The 27178-nt window shown below is 39.1% G+C and overlaps 1 protein-coding gene and 1 non-coding gene across 5 annotated transcripts in view; one reads left to right on the plus strand and one right to left on the minus strand.

The window, feature by feature from the left end:
- LOC124161919 (E3 ubiquitin-protein ligase TRIM33-like) overlaps positions 1 to 27178 on the minus strand; it is a 69731-nt gene that overhangs the window by 16809 nt on the left and 25744 nt on the right. The window contains exons 5-9 of one of the 4 annotated variants that reach the window (XM_046538178.1): positions 23812 to 23922; positions 17554 to 17748; positions 17176 to 17288; positions 15442 to 16751; positions 5945 to 6203 (exon numbers count right to left, since the gene is read on the minus strand). In XM_046538178.1, the coding sequence (XP_046394134.1) occupies positions 5945 to 6203; positions 15442 to 16751; positions 17176 to 17288; positions 17554 to 17748; positions 23812 to 23922 (1988 nt within the window). Of the gene's footprint in view, positions 1 to 5929; positions 6204 to 15441; positions 16752 to 17175; positions 17289 to 17553; positions 17749 to 23811; positions 23923 to 27178 lie in introns of all 4 variants that reach the window. The other 3 variants (XM_046538180.1, XM_046538177.1, XM_046538179.1) reach the window with 3 other exon arrangements.
- Positions 9763 to 9835, plus strand: Trnas-gga. Its single transcript has one exon. It is a non-coding gene; the product is annotated as a tRNA-Ser (tRNA).

Below are 27178 nucleotides of genomic sequence, written 5' to 3' on the forward strand. Positions count from 1 at the left end.
GTAGATATTCGCTCGTACAACCTATGGTAGAAAAAAAATTGAATAGTTATCGAGTATTTTACGGCTAAAAATAACAAAGTGACCTATTTTTGTCATTCCTCGAAGGAATTTTCATTAATTTCTGTAGAAAAATCACTTTAAAATCCCAAGTCAGCAATCAATTGAAAATTTGCAGTTCTAGCGATGGATGCGGTTGCGCTCATTCCCGTACGATACAACTTGTTATACAGCATGCACACCCGAACTCCGACTTTCAACTATTTAAAAATTGTATCCTTAAGTTTGGACATTTCCATCTGTGGAATTAAAAGAAAATGAAGTTGAAGCAGAAATTTTTATTGCGGAAAAGAATTGTTTAGTACCCACGTAACGGCATTGAAATTTAGAGTGTTGGCAATGAACGCCGCGAAAAAGTTAAGGAAAAGTTGACACACGATATTAATTGCGTAATTTTTTACATGTTTCTGGCGGAAAATTTTATAAAGCTGCATTTTCTCATTATCTCATATTGTGTGCAACTGTAAATGAATATTGCGTCATTGAAAGCTTTTCCCCACTAACTTTGGTGCACGTTAATGACGGAGTTGGCTGAATAATAGCTCACTTTTAATTAGCTTCGTACTTTGGAAATACTCTTTGATGTTTCCAGCGAAGTAAATATTCAAATGATGATATTTTCACATTATTTTATTGAGATATGAGATAATGAAAGTATGCTTCCGTGCGTGAAAGATTGAGGGTATGTGGGTGTGAATGTATCTAAGAATATAGTAATTTACTGGTATATTTTTGTGTGTTATTTGCTCGTAATCCTAGACTCTCCTCCTACGTGTATTAACTGTGACAGTGAAACCACCAGATTCATTGGTCAACGTAATACATAAAAGGCAGAAGATATAATGATTAAAGGTAGGTAGACAATGCATTCTTTGGGCCCTTAGATCGCAGTATAACGTAATGAATCAATTTAAGTATTCAGTTTAGTAATGTAGCGTTGAGATACCGTACTTTCCCGAATCCACACAATCAGTCAACTCTGGGAATAATATTACGCATTTTGATTGGCAATGCTCGAGATGCAACTGTCAGACTATATTAATGTTTACCGATTTTGTATCTAATAACGTAAGAATACGCGGTAGAGTTCATGAATATCGCAGTGAATTGAATGAAACTTTACCGAGAATTTACCGCGCATTTCTCTGCTGAGAAGTTCACCACGCCGATCGAAATCTCTGAAACACTAACGCAAAGGTTCGACTTACGTAAATTTCGACTTACGCAGAGTCTGCCGGAACGCATCTCTTACGTAACTCGGGGGATGCCTGTACAGGTAAAAGTATTTGGTTAGTACGTTTGAAAAAATTGCGCTTTCCTGGTTAGTACGCTCAATTGCTTGCCGTGACGCAACCCGCAATTCGTTCTCTAGTATCTTCTTAAGGGTCGTATAGCTCCGAATTCATGATTTAATTTATTATTACTAGCCATTAAAATTCTTGCATTCATTCCACATCTCTTTCTTCGACCGTGATTTATCCAAACGCATTACTCAATTCTTATGACGTGATGAATAATAAAATGCGGCCATTTATCAGGAATGCCTGACTATGCAAAACTGCAGCCCATGAGAAGCCCCTATTTTCCCCACCCCGAGCTCCTCACCTTCTGTTACTTCTGGAGTGCTCACTGCGCACAAATTTCACGAGTGGGCAATTGTTGATATTGCACGAGTTATCATGATGAAGAAATGAGTCTTATCCAATTCCAACTTTATCTAAAGCAGTACTGCACGTATTCCATAAAATCGACGTCAATGCTACGGAGTGTGTGCATATTTGACTACTGCTGCGGGAGCAGCCGATGCTCTGGATCTCCACGCGAAGCTTAGCTTAAAAATACTTGATCTCGGCACGAAAGCAGACGTCATAAAACAAATTTTTAAAGTAAATTTCAACTGTATAATGTAAAATCTTCTTGTAATTACGTCGTAATCTAATAATTTTTCGAGTTATTAATCGATATATCAATCAATATGGTTTTATTCTAGAAGCGAATGTGTACGGCTGTCGCCGTAATTCAAGGTTAATATAATTTTGTCCAATTTTTATGATGCTTAAAAACAACCCGTTGACATACTCAGGGTTGTTGTTATTCTCCGAGTATGCTGTGACAAAAAAGAAATGACTTAGCTTTACTTGTCCTCTTTCTATAATATATAGGGTAAATCACGGGAGAAAGACGCCGTTTTCATGTAATTGTCTTCCCGAAATCTATGAAACATTGTGATTTTTATTCACATGGTATTGATTTTCAATGTAGCACCCATTTTCTTTATTTTAAAGGTGAAAAGAGTTCAGGAAGGTGATCCTACGAGAACTACCGATAGTAATTGTAATTATGACGACTTTTCCACAGATTGCAATTACCCTGACTGCTATTTTTTACTTTCCTCGTTAGCACGTTTTCCTGGTTAGTACGTTCATTTTTTGTGGTACCTTCAGAAACGTACTAAACAAGTTCCACTGTACTGTTAAAACTAAAGTGAAGGTGTTACACCTAAACATTCAGTGCTTACGTCACAAAATTAATGTTCTGGAATTATTTTTGAGTGAACATAAACCTGATGTTGTCTGCATTTCTGAGCACTGGTTAAACTCCGATGAGTTATGTACTTTCAAAATCGAGGGGTATAATATTTGCTCCTCCTATTGTCGAACTCTTTGCAAAAATGGTGGTGTATTGATTCTTGTTTAACAAATTATTAGTGTACGAAACATTCAATTTATTAATCCAAGTATTGGTCGTGACTTTGAATGTTGTGGAATCCTAATTGACTTTGGTGGCACTGCCATCGCAATTGTATGTGTTTATCGTTCTCCTAGTGGTGATTTTTCTATTTTTTTGGATCTGTTAAATAATGTTATTCCAATCTTTGTAAAGAATGCTAAGAACACAATTCTCTGTGGGGACTTCAATGTTGATTTCAGCTTGAAATCTACCCAGTCGAGGATGTTACTTGATTAGCTAAGATCATTCAATTTTGTCCCTACTGTGTTTTGTCCTACTCGGGTAACTCAATCTTCATCCACAACCATTGATAACATTGTCTAAGATATGCCTTCAACTGAAAATCTTATCATAGATACACACTTTTCTGACCACAAAGCCCAAATGATTGAGATGAATACTCAATGTTGGTCAAACCCTAAGCACCTCCATGCTTATCATAAACGATCGTTCTCACCATCATCCCAAGCATACTTTCAATGTTTACTGCAGCAGCAGTCCTGGGAATCAGTGCATGGCGGGGATGATTTTAATACTAAATTTGATAACTTTTTATCTACTGCTTTGTATTGCTTTGATATATCTTTTCCTCTAAAAGCTGTGAGGACTTGTTCCAACTCAAAGAAGAAGTGGGTTTCCAATGAAATCAGAGCCTCATCTACTCGTTTAAGGCAGGTTTTTAATGAATTAAAATCAAGTGGCTCTCCGTCAATTGAAAGAGTTTACAAAACTCTAAAAATTGAACATAGAATTTTGATTGATGAGAAAAAAAGAAAATTCAATATGTAAGTCATTAGTTCTGCTACTAACCCATGCAAAGCTGCCTGGAATATTATTAAAAACAGTAGTAGTTCTAAAACTTCTTCATCTAATATTAGTGCTGCTCTTCATGAAGGTTCAATAATATCAGAAAAAAACTGCTTTAGCTGACCTGTTCAATGTTAACTTTCTGAATTTCAATAATAATCTACTTACTCCCTATAACCAATCCAAGTATCCTGCCAACACTGTTCGCTCCAAGGGATATTTAGCCCACTCTATTTTTCTTTACCCCACTGATGAGAAGGAAATTAATAATATACTTGTTAAAATAAGTAGGAAACGCTCCTCTGGCATTGATATCATTCCAGGTTCTCTGTGGACAGGAAATGTAAAAATGGCAATAATACCCCCATTAACATATTTAGTTAACGAGTCTCTCTCTCTCTCTGGGAATTTTTCCTGATAAATTAAAAGTGGCTAAGATTATTCCTATTTTTAAGAATGGTGACCCCCAAGATATAAATAATTACCGACCGATCTCAGTCCTTTCAGTATTTTCTAAAGTTTTTGAAAAAGCTATCTTCAACATATTGTTATCATTCTTAACAAAATTTGACATCCTCTCAAAATCTCAATTTGGTTTCATGAGAAATAGGTCTACTGAAACTGCCTTGGCTGAGTTCATTCATGTAGTGATAACTGAACTTGACAACCAGAACTCTGTTACAGGTGTCTGTTACGACCTTAAAAAAGCATTTGATTCAGTTGATCATGGAATTTTACTTCTCAAACTCAATAGTTATGGAATTTCTGGAACTGCCAAAACCTGGATACAATCTTTCTTAAGTGCTAGATCCCAAGTTGTAAGTATCTACTCTTCTGGTATTGGTTCTCACACATCATCTACTCCTCTGGAAGTCACTAGAGGTGTACCTCAAGGCTCCATTTTAGGTCCTCTACTTTTTCTCATCTACATTAATGATCTCCCCTTTTATTTTAATGGTGGGACAGTGGTCATGTATGCAGATGATACGGCACATTTACTGTTCTCTAAATACTTCAACCATGATGAAGTGCAACATAATATCAATGCAATGAATAAGTGGTATGTTGATAATAGAGTTCTTGTCAATGAAAAAAATCTACTTTTATACAATTTTGTACTCCTCAGAATGAAAGAATTTGTACTCCTCTTCTCAGGCTAAATGGTAAAATTTTATGTTATATAAAACCAGGTACCTAGGTCTATATGTTCACGAAACATTATCTTGGGAAGTACATATAGACAATCTTCGCACCAAAGTGGCAACTGGTTGTTATTTATTAAGAAGAATTAAAGCTCTCTCAGATATTAAAACAACCCTTTTGGTCTACCATGCCCATGTTCATAGCCAATTGAAATATGGAATAGTAGTTTGGAGCCATTCTCACCATACTACGAGGCTTTTTAAACTTCAAAAATGGGCCATCAGGGTCTTAAGCAACACTCCAGGGAGAAGTATGTAGTTGCCGGACACACTTGAAATCCCTACGAATACTAACGTTACCTAGTCTGTATATATATTCTACTGTTACTTTGTCTGTCTCCATAAAAGTTTCTTTGGTATTGAAATTAATGCTGATGTACATAATCATAACACCAGAGCATCCAAGGATTTTAGGGTGGTCACTCATAGCCTCACCCTCTCTAGTAAAAACCCCCTTTATGCAGGGATGAAATTGTTCAACTGCCTCCCACATAAATTAAGGGAAACAAGACCCTTTTCACTGTTCAAATCCCAACTGTATAAATACCTCCTCAGCAATTCCTTCTATTCTGTGGATGAATTTATTTCGTTGAAGTGGAATACCTGACTGGTACTTTGTATATATATATGACCTATGCATATTTTATTTTCCTGTATCTTGACTTGTTCTATACATGTAATCACATGTCCTGGAGCTAATAAATAAATAAATAAATATTAGTGGGCTAAGAGATCGAATTTTGTCTTCTCACATTAGTGCCACTGACTAATGTGACATTCATGCCAGACATCTGCTATGTTGCTCTTCCGTGATCATTTCTTAAATTTACACTAAAATGCATCAAATTCTGGATAAACAGAAATGCATAAATAAGCAAAATTTTCTACTTCTCCCGGCATACAAATGAGTGATTTTACAAGCATCTTCAGAACTCACTATCATGGACTTCTACTGAATAACGCCCACTGAAAAGGACCAGAGGAGATTCCCTTATATCATTCAAATATCAAAATCATGCAGGCCTTTTTCATGCAATTACCTCAATCTGATACAAATCTAGATTTAACATCCCAAATGGAGGAACTACGAATCAACTGTCAAGCCACAGCTAGAAAAGGCATCATGTAAGTACCTTTCCGAATCTTACGTCTCTTTTTCTGATTCCCGCCATCAATTTTCACCATTGGTGCAGAGGGAGACCCCGTGGAGCTATCTACGTGACCCTGTTGGTCATTCATTGCAGCCATCAGAGAATTTTTGCACACACCAGAAGTGGAGGCCTGGAGGTATGACTCCGCTGCAGACGACCCGGCAGTGCAATTCCCTTCCTTGCTCTTTGGTGCTTTATTCGGACCGCTTCCATCGTGCAGATGGGCAATCGAGGCAAACAAATCCTTCACAGATTCCTAGAGGAGGAAACAAAGAAGATTAAAGAAAGAAAAATCCTTTCCCAGGTCATGCTAGCAAATACAGGCAGTCCTCATCTTCCTTACACCTGACGAGTAATCAAGAGCAAGATTTGACTCCTGCGCAGGGAACTTCAAAGTGGCAAAAATAGTAACACCCCCCGTGATCGCTGATGGGTCTGATACACTAATTGTGACTCTAGGTAGTGTGTACTAGCGGTTTAATTTGATTGGAAATTCAAAAAAATTAAACTTAACACAGTCAAATAAGAAATAACTGTTAAAAAAAAACAAATATTAAACAGTAGCCTCTCGTACATTAACTATACAAGTAACTTTATTACGAAGTTCTCATTTTTACGAAGTTATTCGTTGGTCCTGACGAAAAGGGTAATCCAATCTATAGTAAAAGATATGTTATCAAGAAATATTCATTATTACCTAATTACAAACATCAGTCCCAGTCCTGGCAGTTATAAATTAACTTTATTACAAAGTTCCACTGGTAAGCAACAGCATTCTGTAGACAGGATATGCATTCAACAGCATTTTTTCATTCACACCAATCTTCGTTCTACGTCTTGGGGGACCGGTATGAAAATATGTATGTATGTATTTGTTTGGAGCATTTCCACTTGTAGGCACAATACAGTACTTGAAGCTACACTACATATCGAGGAATAACTACTACACGAAAAATACGGAATAATAACCATAATATCTCGACTGTAAACTTCAATAATGTGCACGATCAAGTTGGTTAAGAACACGAGTATTGCATGAGCTGACGTCATTCAAGATGGCAGTGGTGCAAATTTTGTTTTTCTTTAATGGCTTGTAAGGGGTATTTTAAATGCTCATCATAAAAGAAATAGATGATTTTACAGCCATGTTTCACAACTTTTAGCTTAATAATGACACCTACTTTTCAGAAACATCTTTACCTAAATAGGTGTTCAGAGACCTATTGATTGTGATACAAAGAAGAAAAAATCACTCAGTTTATGACATTAAGAATGGTAAGATGCTTTAAAAGCTCTTTTTTTTGTCTTTCTTGAATAAAAACAGGAGTACCAATAGAGGTGATAATATGAACTATGTACATAGTTGGAAATAGAGTTTGTAGATGTTACCAGAAAATAAAGGAGTCTTTTTTTTAACTCAAAATTGTTACTTTGAGCACATTGTATTCAAGAGGGAGGGTTCTTTTTGTAACTAGTCAGCTGATGACTCTTTTTCAGAATGTGTTACCTCATTTTTATCTTTTCAGCAAGAAAGGTATTTTCAAAATCTCGTTCATGTGTATCATTTTCTATGCATACCCTGAATCTCCCTATGGTCATTGTGAATCCATTAGATGAGTACACTAGTTATCTTTTGATATTATCTCTCATTATTTGTGGTTTTTTTTAAATATAAAGATATTAGAGCCACAAAAAATGAACTATAATAGTGGAGACAATACCTACATAGTTTCGCTGATGGAACATCACAAGGATCCCTCACAATCATGGATTCCTCAAGCAAATTCTTTTTCTTTCATCACGTATTAGTATTACTAAAAAAAAATGAAACTATCCAGATCCTCCTTTAATGGACCCTTACATGCACTTCAAAATAACTATCATGCAAAAGCATGAAAGATGATGAAAATCCCACGTAAATTGCTGAAATGCAGTGTTTTTGCTGCTCCAGAAGCAACCTTGTCAAACTTCACCACATTCGTCATTTTTGTCATCCATCCTCCCCCCAAAAAAACAATAGATCGAAGTTCCACGGTAATGCATCAGGTAAAAGACATGCATGTATCTTAATCTCTGTACCACTTCAATAAGCAGAAAGTTCAAGTGGTTGACTTTTTTCTCCATCTTGAGGAACACATAGGATAAAAAAGTGAAGGACTGCCTGTGGGTATTGGGAGAAACAGACAATGTTAACATATCTCATAGACTGACATGCAGTACGTGAAACTTAACTGATTATCATGCATTAGTTTCAAACAAAAATTGCAAATTCATTGTAACGAGATAACATGGATTTCAAGAGAGAAACATAATTTTACTCAGAATTTCCCCAGACCTGAATACATAATTCTGTCAAAGATTCTCAAAGAAATCTTTGCTTATTGCAAAAACCAAAAGCAAACTCAATCTCAATTCCCAAAGGTTCCAGGTGAAAAATTTTGAATAGCTAAAAGCATCAAAATTTTAAACCGTCTCCCATGAATTTCAAAACATTTTCCGTCCACACCACATTAACAAACAGCAGCAAAGTACCTTGACAATCATAAAAAACCTAACGTTAACTGTGTAAGTAGTTTGAAGCTAAATAGTGGCTGACAGACGGAGGTAAAAGAAGCTAGACCCAGCCAAATATGTCAAAAGATATCAAACACAAGAGAAGCCAAATAAAATTATCTTCACCCATAAGAACTCTTTTTCTAAAATACAATTTTGAGTGAAGTAGCACTCCTGCATAGAATTCATACAGTGGAATTTGATGGAACAGTTAAATATCTCTCAAATCAGATTGAAAATCTACATAGAGGACACCACATTGACATATCCCTGACCAAGTTTATAAATGCAGTGGAAGCTCATTTTACCAAGTGCAGCATGTACATTGTGAGAATCACATTATAACTGGGGGAGTTCATCTCAAATCAGGCAGAGGGGTGTCATGTGACCGTCACCGATTTCTCTGAAATTTATAAATGTGAAAGCAGTATCCTTATGATGAATAATGATCACTTTATCTAAGATCAGAACCGAACCGTCATAAAGTTACCGTCCTTTGAACATTGCAGTGTCAGGCCTCAGAGTAAAAAAATGAAAAATCACATAAATGCTGATTACTAAGGAACCATGGCCTGTAAAGCAGTGGTTATAGTTTCATTTTGAAGAGAATTCATTTATGCACATTATGGCATAACTTGCAAGTCATTTGAAACAATAATAAACAAATAGGACTTGTTTAAACAATAAAAATTAGTAATTATTTAACAATTTATTAATAAATAAGGCCACCTTTTATTTTCTTTAAAATTTCTCAGGGGGTAGTTTAAATGTTCTTCTTTCAATTAAAAAAATAAAAAAAGGTAGTATTTTTATACTTTTTGTTTTAAGGCATGCCAAAGTTAGGCATATTTTCAACTCTTTTACACAAGATTGCATACCTTCAAGGGGATAAAAATGAAGTTTCAATCTACTTAGCATTCATAAGAATGAAAAGTTCATATCTGAATGATTGGTTACATCTATTGAGTGAAAGCAAGTTCAATCTTGTTTATTTCCATGGCATCCAATGTGTGCAAACACCCACTGCTACTGGCTGGAAACTGTGAATGAGTCGCAATTTGCACAGAGTATTTTTCAATGGCACTTCACATAAGTCTTCTACTTTGGGCCACGTGGAACATTTTGATGGAACGTGTGGATGCATAAACGAGACACTAATGTCATTCTCTTCTAAACACACTGCAGTGATTTTAGAAATTCACGAGGTTACACATTGTCCGATTGTCCGGTAGTGTCCGAAAATATCCACAGGGAAGAATGACGCCTCGGTAGCTTAACTGGCTAAAGCGCTCGACTGGAAATCGGGGGATCCGGGTTCGAATCCCGGTCAAGGCGAATGCTTTTTTCTCTGTGGATCTTTCGAACGAACAGATTGGTTTTATGCAAGGGAAGAGGACTACTGATGCTATACACATTTACTTTGCGTAAGCTGTTGGAGGAGCAGAGAGAGAAGAAAAAATGACTGCAATTCATCTTCATAGATTTGGAAAAGGCATATGACACAGTCCATAGGAGAATATTACCGTGGTGCATGAGGGCGAAGGAAGTAGCTGAGAAGTATGTGAGAATAGTGGGCATGCAGGATGGAGGGAGTCAGGCTAGATAAAGTGTTGGGGATGAAGAGTTACAATTCCCAGGTCCACCAGTCTCAGTCCTTATCTGTTCAACCTGATTATGCATGCCCTAAGAGAGGAGAGCAAGCCGCGTGGCCAATGTTGTTTGGGACGGCACAGTGTTGGAGGGAAAGGCCACAGAGGAAGTCCAGGAGAAATGGATGGCAGCAAAAGAAGGTGGAGGGCTTAAGATTAGCAGACTTTGAAGACTGAGTGCATGTGGTTTGGAGGGAAAGGCAACATCAGCGATGTGGAGATATTACAAAAGAGGTTGGAGAGAGGGGAGGAATTAGAATAAAATAGCTCGGCTCCCATCAATCTGAGGATGGTGGAGTGGAAAGAGAGGTGAAAGACTGAATTCAAGCAGAGAGGAGAAACTGGAAAAAAGTATCAGGGCTGCAGTGCGATCGCAGGATGGGGAGCAGGATCAAGGGAAAAGTATATACAGTGAGTCCTCTTTCTACGTCACCCCGTTTAACGTCATTTCACGATAACGTCACGAAAATTTTGAGACCGTCATTCGTTTATCGCACCTACGCTTCGCGATGACGTCAAGTCTTTTAAATATCGCGCGAAAAAAAGGTGAAGCGGCGGGCGTTGCAGGTTGTTCGTTTTGTGGGTGGTAATACAGTCAGTCTAAGGAAAGTGTAAAACGGTGTGTTTATTCTTAATTGCGATTACGGTTTTAGCAAAAATTTCTGCAAAATGAATTCTTACGTAGGTGCGCAAGATTTTACTTGACATAATGGTTTTCAGGAACCTAAAATGTGATTTCAAGGCATTTTTCCGAGTAGAACTCTGAGATTTGGTCGTCACTTTTTTTGCCGAGTTCACAATAATTTTGGTTCCTGTAACTGCGACGATATTTCAGCGATGATGATGCCCAGTCGACGCTCGCCCGGGCGACCACCATAGCAAAGCCGAAAAGCAAATGCTGGAAGATACAAAAATGGAGAGGGATTTACGTCACTGCTGCTATTGTCGTCGATGAAGACAGGAACTCGTATTTATGCGATAGTTTGGCATTTCCACCTTAAAAAATGCCCCACATATGATACGCTAACGTTTTTTTCGCGTAGGAGTTGTGAGGTCTAGGAGCCGATATTCACTTTTTACATTGTTTCTCATGGGATATTATGCTTCGATTAACATCATTTCGTTTATCGTCACATTTTTGAGGAACGGTAAGTGACGTTATACGAGGACTCACTGTAATAAAGTATTGTGCGAACAGCACTAACATATGGGAGTGAAACTTGGCCCACCAAGAAAGCTCATTAACAGAAAATGCAGGCGGCTGAAAGAGAATGCTGAGATAGACGATGGGAAGAACAAGAAGAGATAAGATTAGGAAAAAGGGAGATGGCGGGTTGGAGTGGTGGGAAGGTGCAAGAGGGAAGAATGCAATGGTTCGGATATACATATGTGGGGAACGATTTGCTACAGGAAGGGAAGAGAAGGCGGAGGGAGGGACTGTGTCGAGAGTGCATTGAGGGAGAAGGGTTTGACGGAAAGGGATGGATGCCCAGGATATAAGAGTGACTCAGATGCACCTAGTCAGGAACAGCGACCCCTAACAGGAATTATGCTGCAGAGAAAGAAGAGCCATGTCTCATCTTTACCAAACAATCTCTCAATATCCACAACCTTGACAATATATTTCACTACCAAATGAAAAAGCTAGCAAACCAGTGTTATTAAATCATGGTTCATATCCCTTTATGAAATATTGCATTAGCCATATGACAATGATTTAAAAAAAATTATTACAGTAAACTCTATTGATTGAAGCTCTCGTTCACAGGACCAAAAAACCAGAGTTCATAATAACAAACTTTGTAAGAGTGTTTCTTTCAGGAATAGTCACAAAACAAACATGCCTAGCCAAAATTCCTTGTCCCTTCAATCTCCCATACTTCCACTCCCACTGCGGAATAGCTTCAGAGTCGAGTGTATAATATACGCAACTAAATCATGCACATATACAGTAAGTCTTAGACAGACAAACAACATGGTTTACAAGAGCTTGATCGTAAGTTGATAAACCTATGCAAGGCATTGAAAAGTGTTGTTAGAACGTAGGTTTCCACGGCGATGGTTTGATCTCTGCATTTCTTCCAGGTTTCCTTCCGCGTCAGCTGGTTTGTAGACAACAGTTTTGCTGGCTATCCTGCCAGCGTCTTCAGGTCGAAGGTGTCGGCTGTCGGTTTCTGCCTCTCTTATATACCGTAGGCTGGATGGGAGCAGCACTGTGATTGGCTGTTTGACTGGGCGCTTCTATCTGATTGGCTCTCTCTTGGATTACTCTTTTCCATGGGCTGTGAAGGAAGTATCCATCTTCTCTATTGAAATTCAATGGTGTTTTTTGAATTTCTATTGCTTCCCTGATTTGTCTTGGGAAGTATCGGCACTCCTTAACTAAAAGTTTCTTTTCTTCAAATCTGATGTCGTGGCCAGGTTCCAACCATGCATGTTCGGCGATGGCAGAGAGCTGAACTTGTTTGTTCTTGGTCGCCCTTTGATGTTCTTTGATCCTCACATGCATGGAGCGGCAAATTTCCCCTATGTAGGATTTCCCGCAGGAGCGAGGCACCTTGCATACCCCCTCGTACAGTTCCTGAGGAATGATGTCCTTGGGCCCGGGGAGGAAGTCTCTTATCTTGGTCACACAGTTGTATCCAAGAGAGAGCCAATCCAAGTATCCAGAAGAGTAATCCAAGAGAGAGCCAATCAGATAGAAGCGCCCAGTCAAACAGCCAATCACAGTGCAGCTCCCATCCAGCCTACGGTATATAAGCGAGGCAGAAACCGACAGCCGACACCTTCGACCTGAGATCAGATAGAAGCCCCCAGTCAAACAGCCAATCACAGTGCAGCTCCCATCCAGCCTATGGTATATAAGCGAGGCAGAAACCGACAGCCGACACCTTCGCTCTGAAGTCGCTGGCAGGATAGCCAGCAAAACTGTTATCTACAAACAAGCTGACGCGGAAGGAAACCCGGAAGAAATGCAGAGATCATCTAAAAGTGTTGTTATCCTGCATAATGCAACACTGCATTACAATGTTGCATTAACTCACGATCGTGTCAAACTGATCTAGCTGCACGTGCGATGCAAATGGAGCCGAATAAAATGCACTATCCGCTGATGCAAAATGCTGAACAGTTACTGACTTCGCCTCGGATATAGTTGACACTTTGATCAGACTTTGTGCTGAAAGTGCGAGTGCCACACTGCTTCGCGTTGGCCAACTCCAAAGACACCAGGTTTTAAATTTTGGGAAAGCTTGAATTTTTCGAATCTCTGAAAGCTTGTAAATCGAATGTTCGTAAGAAGAGGACATACTGATTGTAGTTTAAGAGCACTAGTGAGTAGGTGACCATGATTCCACAGGAATGAAGAGTATTACACCAGACTCCTGATTATCCTACTGTGACATATCCGTGTTGTGGGTTATCCATGCATGATTTACATTCACGTACAATGTTTTCCGCCATCTTTATATAAAAAATTGAATGCTAAATAACCAGAATTATTGCATTTTAATGCTAGGCTACACCATGCTTATTATTTCCATTAGAATCCCCTCCATAAAACAGATTTATTTTATTTACTTGCTGTCAAGGAATGTTTCAAGCTTACTTGGACGTCCTCTTTAGTATTGAAAAAGACGATAAGCGGCGGGAAAAAATTTTTGATCAATTTTAAAAGATTCTTCAACTGTTAACCAATCGTACCTTAAGAAAAATGTTATCCACGATCTTTAAATCTATACTTCTTATCATAAAAGTGCAATTATTGGCGCGGTCTCGGGTATGGTTGAATACAGCTCAAGGGAACCGAGGAGTATGCCACACTCGGGCATGTTTACGCCGTGACCAGTCAAGGTCAAAAAAGTACGGGAAGGGATTTGTAGAAGGGAAGGTAGTTGGGGGAGTGGAAGCGGACATGAAGAAAGTAGAGATTGCATGAGTCACCTCCAGGCACTCGCTGATGTGGACAACCTAGAACCGCTGCTGCACGATCGCACGCTAGCTGCATTCATGGGAGCTCCGTATTCTTGTTTTCCAAGTATCTACCACTGAGGAAAGAACTATAATTGATGTTCTTGGGCACAGTGCAAGAGGAGAACTTAAACGTAGCACAATGATTATGATGTAGCATAGAATGTGTATATTTGCCATTAAATACGCCTTTGCTTATCCATTGAAATTATAATCCGTAATAAAGTTCACTTCATTACCCCCCGACCGGCACTGATGTTCGTGCCTTCTCGTAAGAGCATAGATTTCCTTTGTAAAAACAAGAACTTCGTAATAAATTTTCTTTTATCAAGTTTATTTGCATTAACAACAATCAATTTTATCAAGTTTGTTTGCATTAACGAGAGTATACTGCATTAGCGATGGTCATTGAACTCACATTATAAAAATTTGGCTCAAGCATAGAATTACAGAAAAAAACAAAGCAATTTGTAACAGGTGAGTACTTATGGTGACTAATGGGAGTGAAAATTAGTAAAAAGAATTATGCAGAGCGAATAATGGAAAGCTACCTACATACGTACTATGGAGCAGAAATGTGAATCCAAGGGAGGAGGATGAGAAGACGATTTGAGCATTTGAAATGCAAGTGGGAATGAAAATAAAGAATATGTGATCAATTGAGAGGATTAGGCTGTTTGGGTGTCCCCAACTACGTTCCTGAGTTTATGTATGTCCAAGCAGTATTGATTTTTTCAATCTCCACAAACTTAGGCATTGTATAGAGGGAACTTCAAGAACACTGAACACTCTGAACATAAAATGAGTCGACACGGAATAAACCCGGAAACTAATCGTCATAAAATGAGTGGCTTAGCCATTGCACCCTTTTATATGTCTTTCAATAATAGCACTCTAACACGAATGTCAGGTTTCTTTCAGCTCTAATTTACCTTATCCTCACTTGGGGCAGATGAGCTAAGCTGTTCTTCTCCTTCAAATACAATAATGTTCGGAAAAATGGACAGGCAAATACTCCAGAAAAGAAATTTAGATGGCAGTATTGAGAAGGAGAGTCGTGGGATGGAAGGAGGAAAGTGAATCGCCATGACGTGAGGTATGAAGGACTTAGGCTCAGAATGAAATTATGTGGACTGTCTCCACGTGGATAATATCCCCGCTTTTATTAAAACCACTGACGTATAAATCGAAAAAGAAATTTAAAGAACCATGATGGCATTTTGCAAGTCCTTATTCTTTCACCCTCTCATAATTAATGTCTGCGCATATTTTCATAGTGAAAAAATTGAGAAGCCTACAGGTACTTTGCATGCATATACCAACCTGACAAAATTCATCCAGACTTTTGGTTTCATCTTTTTTGGAAGAGTCTTTATTCTGAGTGGGCTCTGGTGCAGAGGACGTTACCTGATGTCCCTTCCCACTGTCTGCGGACTGAGGGGAGGTTGATAGAGACACTACGGCCGTTGGAGCCCTCAGCGTGATCTTGAAAGGCATCCCACTGGGCGACACTCCCAAAGCATGCTTGTTCGAGATTCCTGGGCTGATGGCTGAGGGGGAGGTGGAGGCGTCTTGGGATGACAAATTGCCGTGCTGGGGGATGTGCCAAGAGGGTGGCGTCACTGTAGGGGCTGAAATTCGGTACATTGGTGTGGATGTGCTAGGCCTCGTGGTCATGGCTCCGGTAACGGCCACGGGGACATAATGCTGCGCAGTCTGCACGTATGGTGCAGTGACATTGATGGTGGCTTGGGTAGCCATTTGCTGAGTGGTCACCGGTCTCACTCGATGGTGGACAGTCATGCCTGGCTGGGAGGTGGTCTGTGTTCCGGTGGGGGACACCAGTGTTGTGTGGCCGTATATTCTGGGGGGAACTTGCTGATTGGCAATGGCTGGCGGCACTTGAGACAAAAGGCCCCTCAAGTTCAAGTCTGCCCCGTCCCCCCCCTGGCTCGGGTGGGTGGATGACGTCACCTGCTGCTGCGTGAGGGGATTCCTAATAGTGTACATTCCCGGCACTGCCACGCTGACAGCTCGCTGCCTCGGATACGCCGACATGGGCGGCTGGGTTGGCATCTGATGCTGGTACACCCTATTCTGCTGGTCCACTTGCTGCTGGGGATGGGCGTTTCTGAACACATGGTTGTAGTGGGAGGAGAGTCGAACCAAGGCCGGGGGAGGGTTGCTGGCATTTGTCTGCATTGGCTGCGTCGTGATGGTGGGGTAGACCATGCTCTGCGTAATGTGCACTTGCCTATGCTGGGCGGGCAGGACGTTTGGAGAATGCTGCTGCTGGCTGTGGAGGGTGGGCCCTGGCTGAAGGGAGGGCCCTGCCTGGGTGAGAGGGGGCATTGAGAGGGGGTACTGCACCCCCCTTTGTTGCTGGGGCATCTGCTGAGGGTGAGCAGAGGCCATGATGGCCTGGTGGTAGGGGGGCGGCTGCTGATGGGCTGTGGGGGACGGAGACTGGTAGTTCATGATTGGTTGGAGTGGTGGTGGGGATGGCTCCAGCTTCAATGTCCTAGCGGCCAACTGCGGAGAGACAGACGGCTGCCCTGCTGGGCTGGAATGTCCTGACGATGCCGCCTGCACTGGTCGAGCATCAACTGATATTTTTCCAAGGGTTATCAACGCTGAAATGTGTAAAAAGATATTTATAAGGAATGTAACATAAGTATGACACTCAGAAACTAGGATGAGCCACTCGAGAAAATTACTGCTCATTGTCATGGTACAAAAGGTAGTGCAGCATCTTCAGGAGAGATTAATAAAAAGATACTTGAATCTCAATCATTAATTATTAATTTAAAATGCCTGCGGAAACTACTGATATTTGCAGACAATGTGGACATTTTACGCTACATAAATATGATAAAGATACATATTTTCAATAATACTCATGCCTCGGGGTCTAATAGTAATCATATTTTTAACATTACTACATTAAACTCTACAAATCTAAAAATACAAATTGTTACTACAGAAACCATTATAAAGATAAGATGGAAAAAGCAAACATGTTAATATACTAAGGAATTGAAGAATATTTCTGCCTACCTCTTTCTAACTCTGGAAGACCTTCTACCATAAAATTGATACGAACTGGCATCTCTGGATTTGGTATGTCGGCTTTGTAACTCTTTATTCTTTGTAGATGACTCCCTAAAGGCCTAAAAAAATCATCATTGAAACATAAATTATACATAAGCATAAAAAATCATATGTTCACCACAAACTATTTTACATTAGAAGAAAAACTAAGCATAAACGATAGGCAAAATTAAACTGCAAAATCATTCCACCAAATTTTCATTCGATGTAGAAGTATGAAAGAGCACTTATGATGATTGAAAGACAATCTATTATCTTCTATATAGAAAGTTTAAAGACTGAGAAGGTATATAGAGAGCTAAAATAATAATTATGAAGACTTACTTTTTACTGAAAAGGAGCGCTGTGTCTGTTCCATACCTCATTGCACCCTCAACAAACTGAATACAATGATCCGCTAATGACGAAAGCTTTTTAAGAGCTGCTCGCTTCTGAGCAAGTGTATTCTGCTTAGCATCACACATTTCTGTCAAGCACTGGACTAGCACTTTACCCCTCTTGTTAAGGGCAGTTGTCAACCTAAACAAGAAGCAGAGGAAGTAACAACTGCACATGAGCAAAATGAGTTTCCTGCATACAAAAAAATACATTTCTGACCAACAAAAAAATTATCTATATGCCTCCTCAATTTGTAGATACCTTAGTTGCAATCCAAAAATTGGAATAAAAAATGTTTCCAAAGATGAAAAGAGATTTCCAAACTTTTAACATATGAATCCTTAAAGCTATATACAATATGATTTCCTAAAATAAGAACAAACACACAAGTGAATATGCATAAGTCAAATACATGACACCTTTATATGTGTTACTAATTTGTAATTGAGAAGCATTTATCAAGGCTTAACCACTACTTACAGGAATTTCATGTCCAGAAATGAAAAATATATTGGCAATTTTTTCAAAGATTTTATTTTCGTGGAGAAATTGCTGTTTTGTAGCATTGATAAAAATAAAATAAGGATAAGATGCGTTTTCTGAGGTCATGTCACAGGTGGAGTCTAGTTGGGTGCGGATCCCCTTCTGAGGGGTAATCGCGTATCCGCAACCCTTTCCTTCTGTCGCTCACCCTCTCTCCTCCGAGAAGGGGGGCTACCCACAAAAAACTGACCGCTTTGACTGAAATGTTAACATTTGCAACCACAAAATGCAGCAAAGAATAGTTGTTTGCAATATATATTCCCACCATTTGTACGAGCAAGTACGTCTTTAAACCGTGCTTCGTGTTTGTTGGTCTGCATTCCTTGGGTGCTTTTTTTTTATTGTGAAGAGCGAATAGGAAGATAAATTAATTATGCCACTCTCATATTACTCTATTATTTTCATTTTCTTACTTGGACGTGTTTGGTGTTTTTGGCCATAGTGTATGCCATCAAATGCTTTCTATTCACGCTACTCAAGGATGTGCGGGCTGCCGTCTGCTTTCTGCCGCCCGAGGAACAAAAGAAGATCAAGCATTTGCAAATGTTAATGCCACAATATTTTCAGCAAAATGAACTACTTATTCATCAAACGACAGTTTACTGCATGAATTTGAGACTGAGCACTCCATATTAACTTCATTTCTAACAAATCGCCAGAAATTACAGAGATTAGGGACTCTTGGTGAGGGTTTTCCGGAGATGAAAACTCTCGCTATGGCGAGTGGCAACACCAAAAGGGCCTCGTAAAAACGAACTTTTTATACATGCTTATTATAGAGTCAATTGACGGTGCCTCGGCTATCTCTCATAATGGCAGGAGTCTCGCAATAGCCCGTACTCGCTTTAATGAGGTTCCACTGTAGTCATTACGCCATGCATTCCAACTTGTTACACGTTCTTTTTGCCAAACTACTCGTCCAAATAACATGCAAACAAACTTGCGCCGAATTTGATACAATCTGCGCATTTATTGTCTGATTTACACGAGAATTAAACTCACTTACACCTATATTACTCTAGCAGAACATCCACATATAGCAGCACTCATGAAATTAAGTGGTATTATTTTATGAGAGCCAAATTTTTAATGAAAACACAAAATAACAGATCACCATTCGCAACCGGATTGACTTTCCAGCCACTCTAGCCCAATCGACTTCTATCCTATCAGAAAGCCTTCCTTGAGTCAATAGGAAGCAGTCTGAAACGCACAGATTGTCTCGCCGATAGAAGGTGACGTAGAATCCACGTCAAGTTTCCCAATCTGCTGGGAAAGGGAGACTCTGAAACGCCATCCTGATCGTCAGAAAATGGCAACAGAGCTTTGGAATGGGTAAGTTAGCTGGCTCTTTGAGTGAATTTCGAGCATGATTTGGCCGTCTCATACTGTTGATTTCCACTCCGACGCTTCAGCTAATTTACAGGGATAGACTACCCTCTGCCAATGTTTTTCACTACGTTTAAGTTCGTTCGTTCGTTCGTTCACTGCGGGAGGAGTAACTCTCTAAAACTAAAACTCTATGTGCCTATCGTATTTTGCCTTAAAAGTTTCCTCCACTGCAATTGTTGAATAAACCCTACAAGAGCTTTTAAACAAAATGGTTCCTGAGTAAGACAAGCATTGCAAGATATCTTCCGGCCCGGGAAGTCACATGTCTAGCATTTGTCCTCTAGAAACGGAGAATTGAAGCAGGTAGGCCGAAAAAGGTCAGTTGGTAAGACGGGTTAGGGATGAAACACGCTTTGATTGTTCTCAAGTAACTTGATATTTTCCTTCGAAGCTAATGATTTATGGTATATGTGGTCTTGGAAACAAAATATACATCAGAGGCATGGGCTGATGGAGGGTCAAAGATGGTTTTTTTCTGCGACGATCCCTGAATAGAAAGCATCATCAGCTTCAGGCTGCCAGTGAATGCCTACTTATCTCAGAGTGCCATACCATAGAAATTTTTAGCAATGGAAGAGGAAATTTTGATTATTGTCCTAAGTCCAGGCAGTCTGAAACACCTTGCAGTGTGAAAAGAAAATAGCAGCCACATTTTTACTATAGCTCCGATGCTCAAAACTAAGATGCTTGGAATTGCTCGATGCTACTACAATGCTCAAAATTGGAGTGCCTCTCTTACAATAGTTTATATGGGGCACATTTTCTAAGTATGTGCAAAGGGAAGACTTGCCCAAGAGATTGATGTTCAGGTTACCAAACAGAATAATGCTGGCCAGATTTTTTGTGGTGAAAACATTAAGGACACCACCAAAGACATTTAAAATCTGAAAATCCACTTTTTGGAGGGCGATGCTTAGCACCTATCACTCACTATATTTCCTCTCATGTGGGCCGTGCCTTCACGTATCCACACACCCCCATTTTTGGGCTCACTCGTTAGGAAAAAGATTTCTTAGCACTTTTTGGGTGCGGTCTATCATAGGAACTCATTGTGATTCATTGGCAAATCGATACATTTAAGTTATGGTACCATGATTTGTAAAGTTAAGTAATGTCAGAATTGTACTGCCTGCGAAGCGACTTCCATTTTTAAATTTTTACGGAGAAACTACTTTCATGCTCAACAGGCTTCAAAAATAGACTGTGTTTGGTCTCATTCTCTTTTGCATTTTGTACATACTACAAACATTTCAATCCAATCGACATAAATTATCATTGGCCAAAATTCATTGCTAGACACCTTTGAGCCAAATAGGTGACTCATCTTGTAGTTGGCCTTGAGAAACAGAGAGCTTTGAAGAAGCTCGGCTGAAAAAAGTCAGATGGCGAGAAAGGGGGAGAGGTGAACAAGTTTCTATTGTTCCCGCGACTCGTAAGTTGATATTTTATTTTGAAGGTTATAGGTTTAGGCTATATGCTATAAAAGCAAGGCTTTATGGCCTTCATAATACGAACCCTGATCTGGGGTGTCAGAGGCTTGCTGGGTGGCCAGGGAGAGGAGGAGCACTTTAGAGGGGTGGACTGAAGACGGGGTAGAGTGGATTTTAGGAAATGTGCGACGCACACACTCTCCCACAGCAATGAGCTTCTCCCGATGGTAGCTCCATCTCTTGGCAAAAATTGACACTATGTGCCAGTCGTGTTTGGCCTATGATTTCAACTTTTCACTTCCTCTCGTGCATGGTGGATAGTTCGGAGAGAAAAGCGTGTGCATATAAGTAGTAATTAGTGACAACCTCAGCTTATGAGTCTTGCCACTTTGTCATTATTTCAATGTAGCTTTAATGTTTATGCTTAAGTGGCTACCTACAAATGCTACTGATATGTTGCTGGAGATGCCGAAGAAAACTCAGACTACAACTTTAAAAAGAAGGAAGGCACCACTCTCCTTCACCACTGCTTAAAGGTTACGATTTAGGAAGAGATTTGAACATATATCAGTCCTAGTATGTGTCATATTTCATATGATATGCACACGGTTAGTGCTTTGTATTGCAGTGTTTCCTTTATTCAAGTATCATAGAACGCCCAGACTTAGATGAACGTCGGTTTTTCTTTCAAATAACTTCAAAATGCTTTACAAGTTCATTACTACACTATACTTACCAGTTCACATAAATACGTTCACCAATGCTAAACTCTAGAGAAACAAACAAAAGGAATTTGAGGGAATATGGTGCACAGCTTACGTGAAAATTTGAACAACTGGTGTAAGCTACACAACCCCTTTTTTCATTGGCATTTCCGGAGAAAAGGTGCCTCTATGACTAAATACGGTAACTTTTGGAGTTCAGTTTCAAATTAATAACAACACATTCTAGGACAGATTCTTTCAATTACCACCCTTCAAGTCAACGTCGGACTTGGCAGTAATCTGAAACACTGCCAGACACATTATGCTCATGACAAAAAAGCAACACAAGATAGTAGTCATCTACATTATGGGGCGAAATTTCATCTTTGTGAGCCAATGTTCCACAAATAAAAGTAAAAGTAGCTTTGAAGACTATGAATAGGACACATGAATATACTAAATATTTGAGGAATCGATGCTTTCAAAATCAAAAGGACAGCATTGGAATTAGTAATAATTAAGAATTGACATACAGGCATCCCCCGAGTTACGTATGTCTCGACTTACGTAAATCCGTACTTACGTAAGTGATAACCGTATTTCAATTGATTACGTTAATTTTCGAATGCAAGCGCGAAGAAGTAGATATTCGCTCGTACAACCTATGGTAGAAAAAAAATTGAATAGTTATCGAGTATTTTACGGCTAAAAATAACAAAGTGACCTATTTTTGTCATTCCTCGAAGGAATTTTCATTAATTTCTGTAGAAAAATCACTTTAAAATCCCAAGTCAGCAATCAATTGAAAATTTGCAGTTCTAGCGATGGATGCGGTTGCGCTCATTCCCGTACAATACAACTTGTTATACAGCATGCACACCCGAACTCCGACTTTCAACTATTTAAAAATTGTATCCTTAAGTTTGGACATTTCCATCTGTGGAATTAAAAGAAAATGAAGTTGAAGCAGAAATTTTTATTGCGGAAAAGAATTGTTTAGTACCCACGTAACGGCATTGAAATTTAGAGTGTTGGCAATGAACGCCGCGAAAAAGTTAAGGAAAAGTTGACACACGATATTAATTGCGTAATTTTTTACATGTTTCTGGCGGAAAATTTTATAAAGCTGCATTTTCTCATTATCTCATATTGTGTGCAACTGTAAATGAATATTGCGTCATTGAAAGCTTTTCCCCACTAACTTTGGTGCACGTTAATGACGGAGTTGGCTGAATAATAGCTCACTTTTAATTAGCTTCGTGCTTTGGAAATACTCTTTGATGTTTCCAGCGAAGTAAATATTCAAATGATGATATTTTCACGTTATTTTATTGAGATATGAGAGAATGAAAGTATGTTTCCGTGCGTGAAAGATTGAGGGTATATGCGTGTGAATGTATCTAAGAATATAGTAATTAGCGGGCAACTCTCAGACTATATTAATGTTTATCGATTTTGTTTCTAATAACGTAAGAATACGCGGTAGAATTCATGAATATCGCAGTGAATTGAATGAAACTTCACCAAAAATTTACTGCGCATTTCTCCGCTGAGAATTTCACTGCCCCGATCGAAATCTCTGAAGCACTAACGCAAAGGTTCGACTTACGTAAATTTCGACTTACGCAGAGTCTGCCGGAACGCATCTCTTACGTAACTCGGGGGATGCCTGTATTACTAAATAAAACTGACAAAATAGCAATTAGTAAACCACATACATACTTAGAGTACAGTACAGACGACATGAGAGAGACAGTACAGAAGGAGAGAGAGTACAGTAAAACCTCTTTATATCGCAATGAAGGGGATGCATGAGTGAACATCTATTTGCAAATTAATGATTACACAAGGGAAAAAGTGACTTGCTCAAATAGTCTTTTGAGTAATTTGGGTTCGCTTAAATTTGTTTCAAACTCATTTGAAATAATATTTTCAATCCTATTGAATATCATATTATCATTTTCACATTCCTCCATCATTAAAAAAAACTTAAGACTGTAGGGGTGCTATGAAGTATGGAGGTTTATGAAGTAAATAGGTTCACACCATAAGAGGTTTTACTGTATAAAAATATTGCAATGAGCGTGAATCCAAATGGGAGAAGAAGAGAATATGGTAAAAATCCTGACACTCACCTGACAACCATGTCTGTGATCTCTGTGACAACTGCTGATTTTCTGTTTTTTATAACTTCTTGGCGTTCATCAATCACCTTTATTGCACTCGTTAGTAAGACTCTTTTGTAACTGAAAGTTGATGAAAACTTTAAGAGAGATCAACATACCCCACTGATGAAAAATATGGAAATGCACCAAAATACACACAATTAATGAGGAACAGAAAACAAGCATGGAAAATCCACAAAAGAAAATCACTTTGAACTCATGTGTTACCAGAAATCTACCAGAAAAGGATATTCTTGGGCAGATTAATTCCAATATTATGAGAACAAGGAATCCTATCCTATAGGAAAGGAATATCCTGGAAATTTAGGTTTGGATTTAGACAAATGCAAATGTTTTTCCTTGATGGAATTTTTTGTAATGAACAGAACTATCAGCTTACAGATCTGCTTAAGCTTCAAAAAAAGTGTGCATAACAACAAACCACACAAATGCAAATGTTTTTCCTTGATGGAATTTTTTGTAATGAACAGAACTATCAGCTTAAAGATCTGCTTAAGCTTCAAAAAAGTGTGAATAACAACAAACCACACGAGGTCCATGAACAAGGTTGAGGAGCAGTGGAGAAGCTGCAGCTAGTCATGAGTTTGGGATATCATCAACTAATCCTTGTAACTAGGGATGAGTCGATTCCACTTTTTTTCGATTCCGATTCCAATTTCGATTCCTTCAAATCGATTCCCGATTCTCGATTCCGATTCCATCGATTCTTACTCCTTCTAACAGGTGGGATTTTGATTTATCTGTAGCATTGCTGTCATTAAAATTTAAGAATTGAATGGAATATAATAACTAGGGATGGACGGATCTAGGATTTTTGGAGCAGATCTTTCGAATTGGATATTTTCGAATCCAAATGCATTTTCAAATTCCTGCCATTAAACAAAGTCATTATTCAAGTTTATTGTGGGTACATACAATCATTGGAATGCTTTTTAGATTTTCATACACATTTTTATATTTTTATAAATTAAAAATTATTTTATCGGCTTTCAAGTTGTTTTTTAAAAACATCTTTACATACTCAGGGCCTAAACTGTTACGCTTGGGTTTGGAAATGAAAATAGGAAAAATCTTAGGATGAACCACTGACCAGTGAACCAGTCTCACATAGCGAGAGGACCCCCATAAATATAAAAACACTATTACTTTCCTTCATAAAAGGGAAAAAAATATTTATAAATCATGAATTTACAAAAATGAAAAAAAAAATGAATCTTTGAAAAATGAAGTTTTTCTATTATGAAGGGCGTTAAAATTAGTTTGAAACCCTCTCCTTTGTACCCTGTTGTTTAAAAATTTTCCCCCCTGGTTTTGGACCCCCCCTTAACAAAATTCCTGGCTACCCCCCTGCCATCGACTATGGTGAGGTGGATTTAGCACATCCTCGCGATAATTTACGCCACAGTGCAAGCACACGGCATTCATTGGTTCTCCTTATCTCAATGGAAATGTTTATGCACAATGAAAGACATTTTTATCGAAGCTTGTAAAGGAGAGGTGGAGGGGAAGGAGCAGTGGTGTAGCCAGGAATTTCAATCGGGGGGGGGGGGATTCTAAACCAGGGGGGGAAATTTTTAAAAAACGGGGCACTAAATAATGGGTTTTAAACTAATTTTAACACTTTTTATAATCGAAAAACTTAATTTGTTAAAGAAAAATTTTGTAAATTCCTGATTTTTCAATATTTTGTTTTCTTTTGTGAAGGACAATAACTGTGTTTTTATATTTTGGGGGTGGGGTCCGGACCCTCCCCATGGCTACGCCACTGGGAAGGAGTGCGTAAAGGAGGGGTGGAGAGGAAGGAGCATGCTCCCTCCGTATTTCAAACAAGGCTATAAATGAGGGAGTCGGACGAAGAAGTCAGATCTTGCTTCAGTGACGTCGTTGCCTTCAAAGCGAAACCGGGCGCGCTACGTGATACATGTAGTTGGCGTTTCCGATCCGTCTCTAATTGTTTGAGGGGTTAATGCTGCGCTTGTTTCTTTGAAAATTGTGCTGCTTGGACAATGTTGCATATCAGGAAAGTGTAATTGTAGAATTGTTGATGGAAAACTGAGTGGCAATCAATTAGAGCTGAAAAATAAACAGAAATATCGTCAGGAATGCGTCTCGTTTGGTCTAATTCTTTTTTTAAATCTCGTGCATATCATCTAATTGTCGAAGCTATCAAGATATCTTCGGGCCCAGAAAGTCACTCTCCTAACATTTGTCGTCTAGAAACGGAGAATTGAAGCAGGTAGGCCAAAAAAGGTCAGTTGGTGAGACGAGTTAGAGATGAAACACGCGTCAATTGTTTTTGTGTGATTTGATATTTTCCTTATAAGACAATGATTTTTGGTCCGTGTGATTTCGGATACGAAAAAAAACAACAGAGGCACGGGCTGATGGACGGCCGAGGGTGGTTTTCTGAAATCTGCGACGTAGTTACTTTTGACGTGGTTATCATCCTACGGCGCTGAGATTCCTCCGATGATTGTTCAATCTCTTGGGAAGAGTCACACTATGTGCCACTCGTATTTTGCCTTTTTTATTTTCTGGCTGAAAATCCTGGCCACGGCTGAAATTCTACTTGCAACCTCTGCGAGAGCTTTCAGACAAAACGGTTCATGAGTAGGACAAGAATCACGTGCGACGACGCATTCGAAGATATAATCGGAACTCTTTCCACCCTTATGAGACGTTGCATTCACTGAAGCTATTATTTAAAATTTCGGATCCAGATCCGATGTCTTCCTCGACTTTGGGTCCGATGAAGGGCAATATCCGCGGATATTTGGATCCGAGGTATCCGATCCGACCATCCCTAAAAATAACAATAGCCGCGGTGGCTACATTCTCGTTTGGCCTCGGTGGCTAAACAATAATGTAGCGTTCATTGCATCCATAGATACTAGAGCAGCCTGGCGGGTGCGCGGTGGCGGCCGAACGCAACCTGTCGAGTCCGCCCGGAGGCCGCGGCGGCTTATTCCAAGCAAGTATCAACTTCCTCAAGGGTTGCATTGATGAAACTGGGCTATACAAACGTGAATGTGTCTAATTTTTTTATTATTAACGCAGACGCGTGTTAGTCTAAAAAAGTTACACACATAAAAAAACCCGCTCTCAGCGCGTATTTGTAAGAAACTTTTTTTCACAGGAAAACTCGCTCTTAGCACGTTTTGATTATCATCAGACTTCAAATATCATTCGAAAATAAAAAAATATACTTCGATCTATTATACTTTAAAATTGGTGATCCAGATGAATTCTCCGAATGTGATTCATAATCGCAATAATTTGATTTGCCGTGACCAGCGGTTAATAAAAGAACGGAAAA

Source organism: Ischnura elegans, chromosome 7, assembly GCF_921293095.1.
Source record: "Ischnura elegans chromosome 7, ioIscEleg1.1, whole genome shotgun sequence".
Classification (NCBI taxonomy): domain Eukaryota; kingdom Metazoa; phylum Arthropoda; class Insecta; order Odonata; family Coenagrionidae; genus Ischnura; species Ischnura elegans.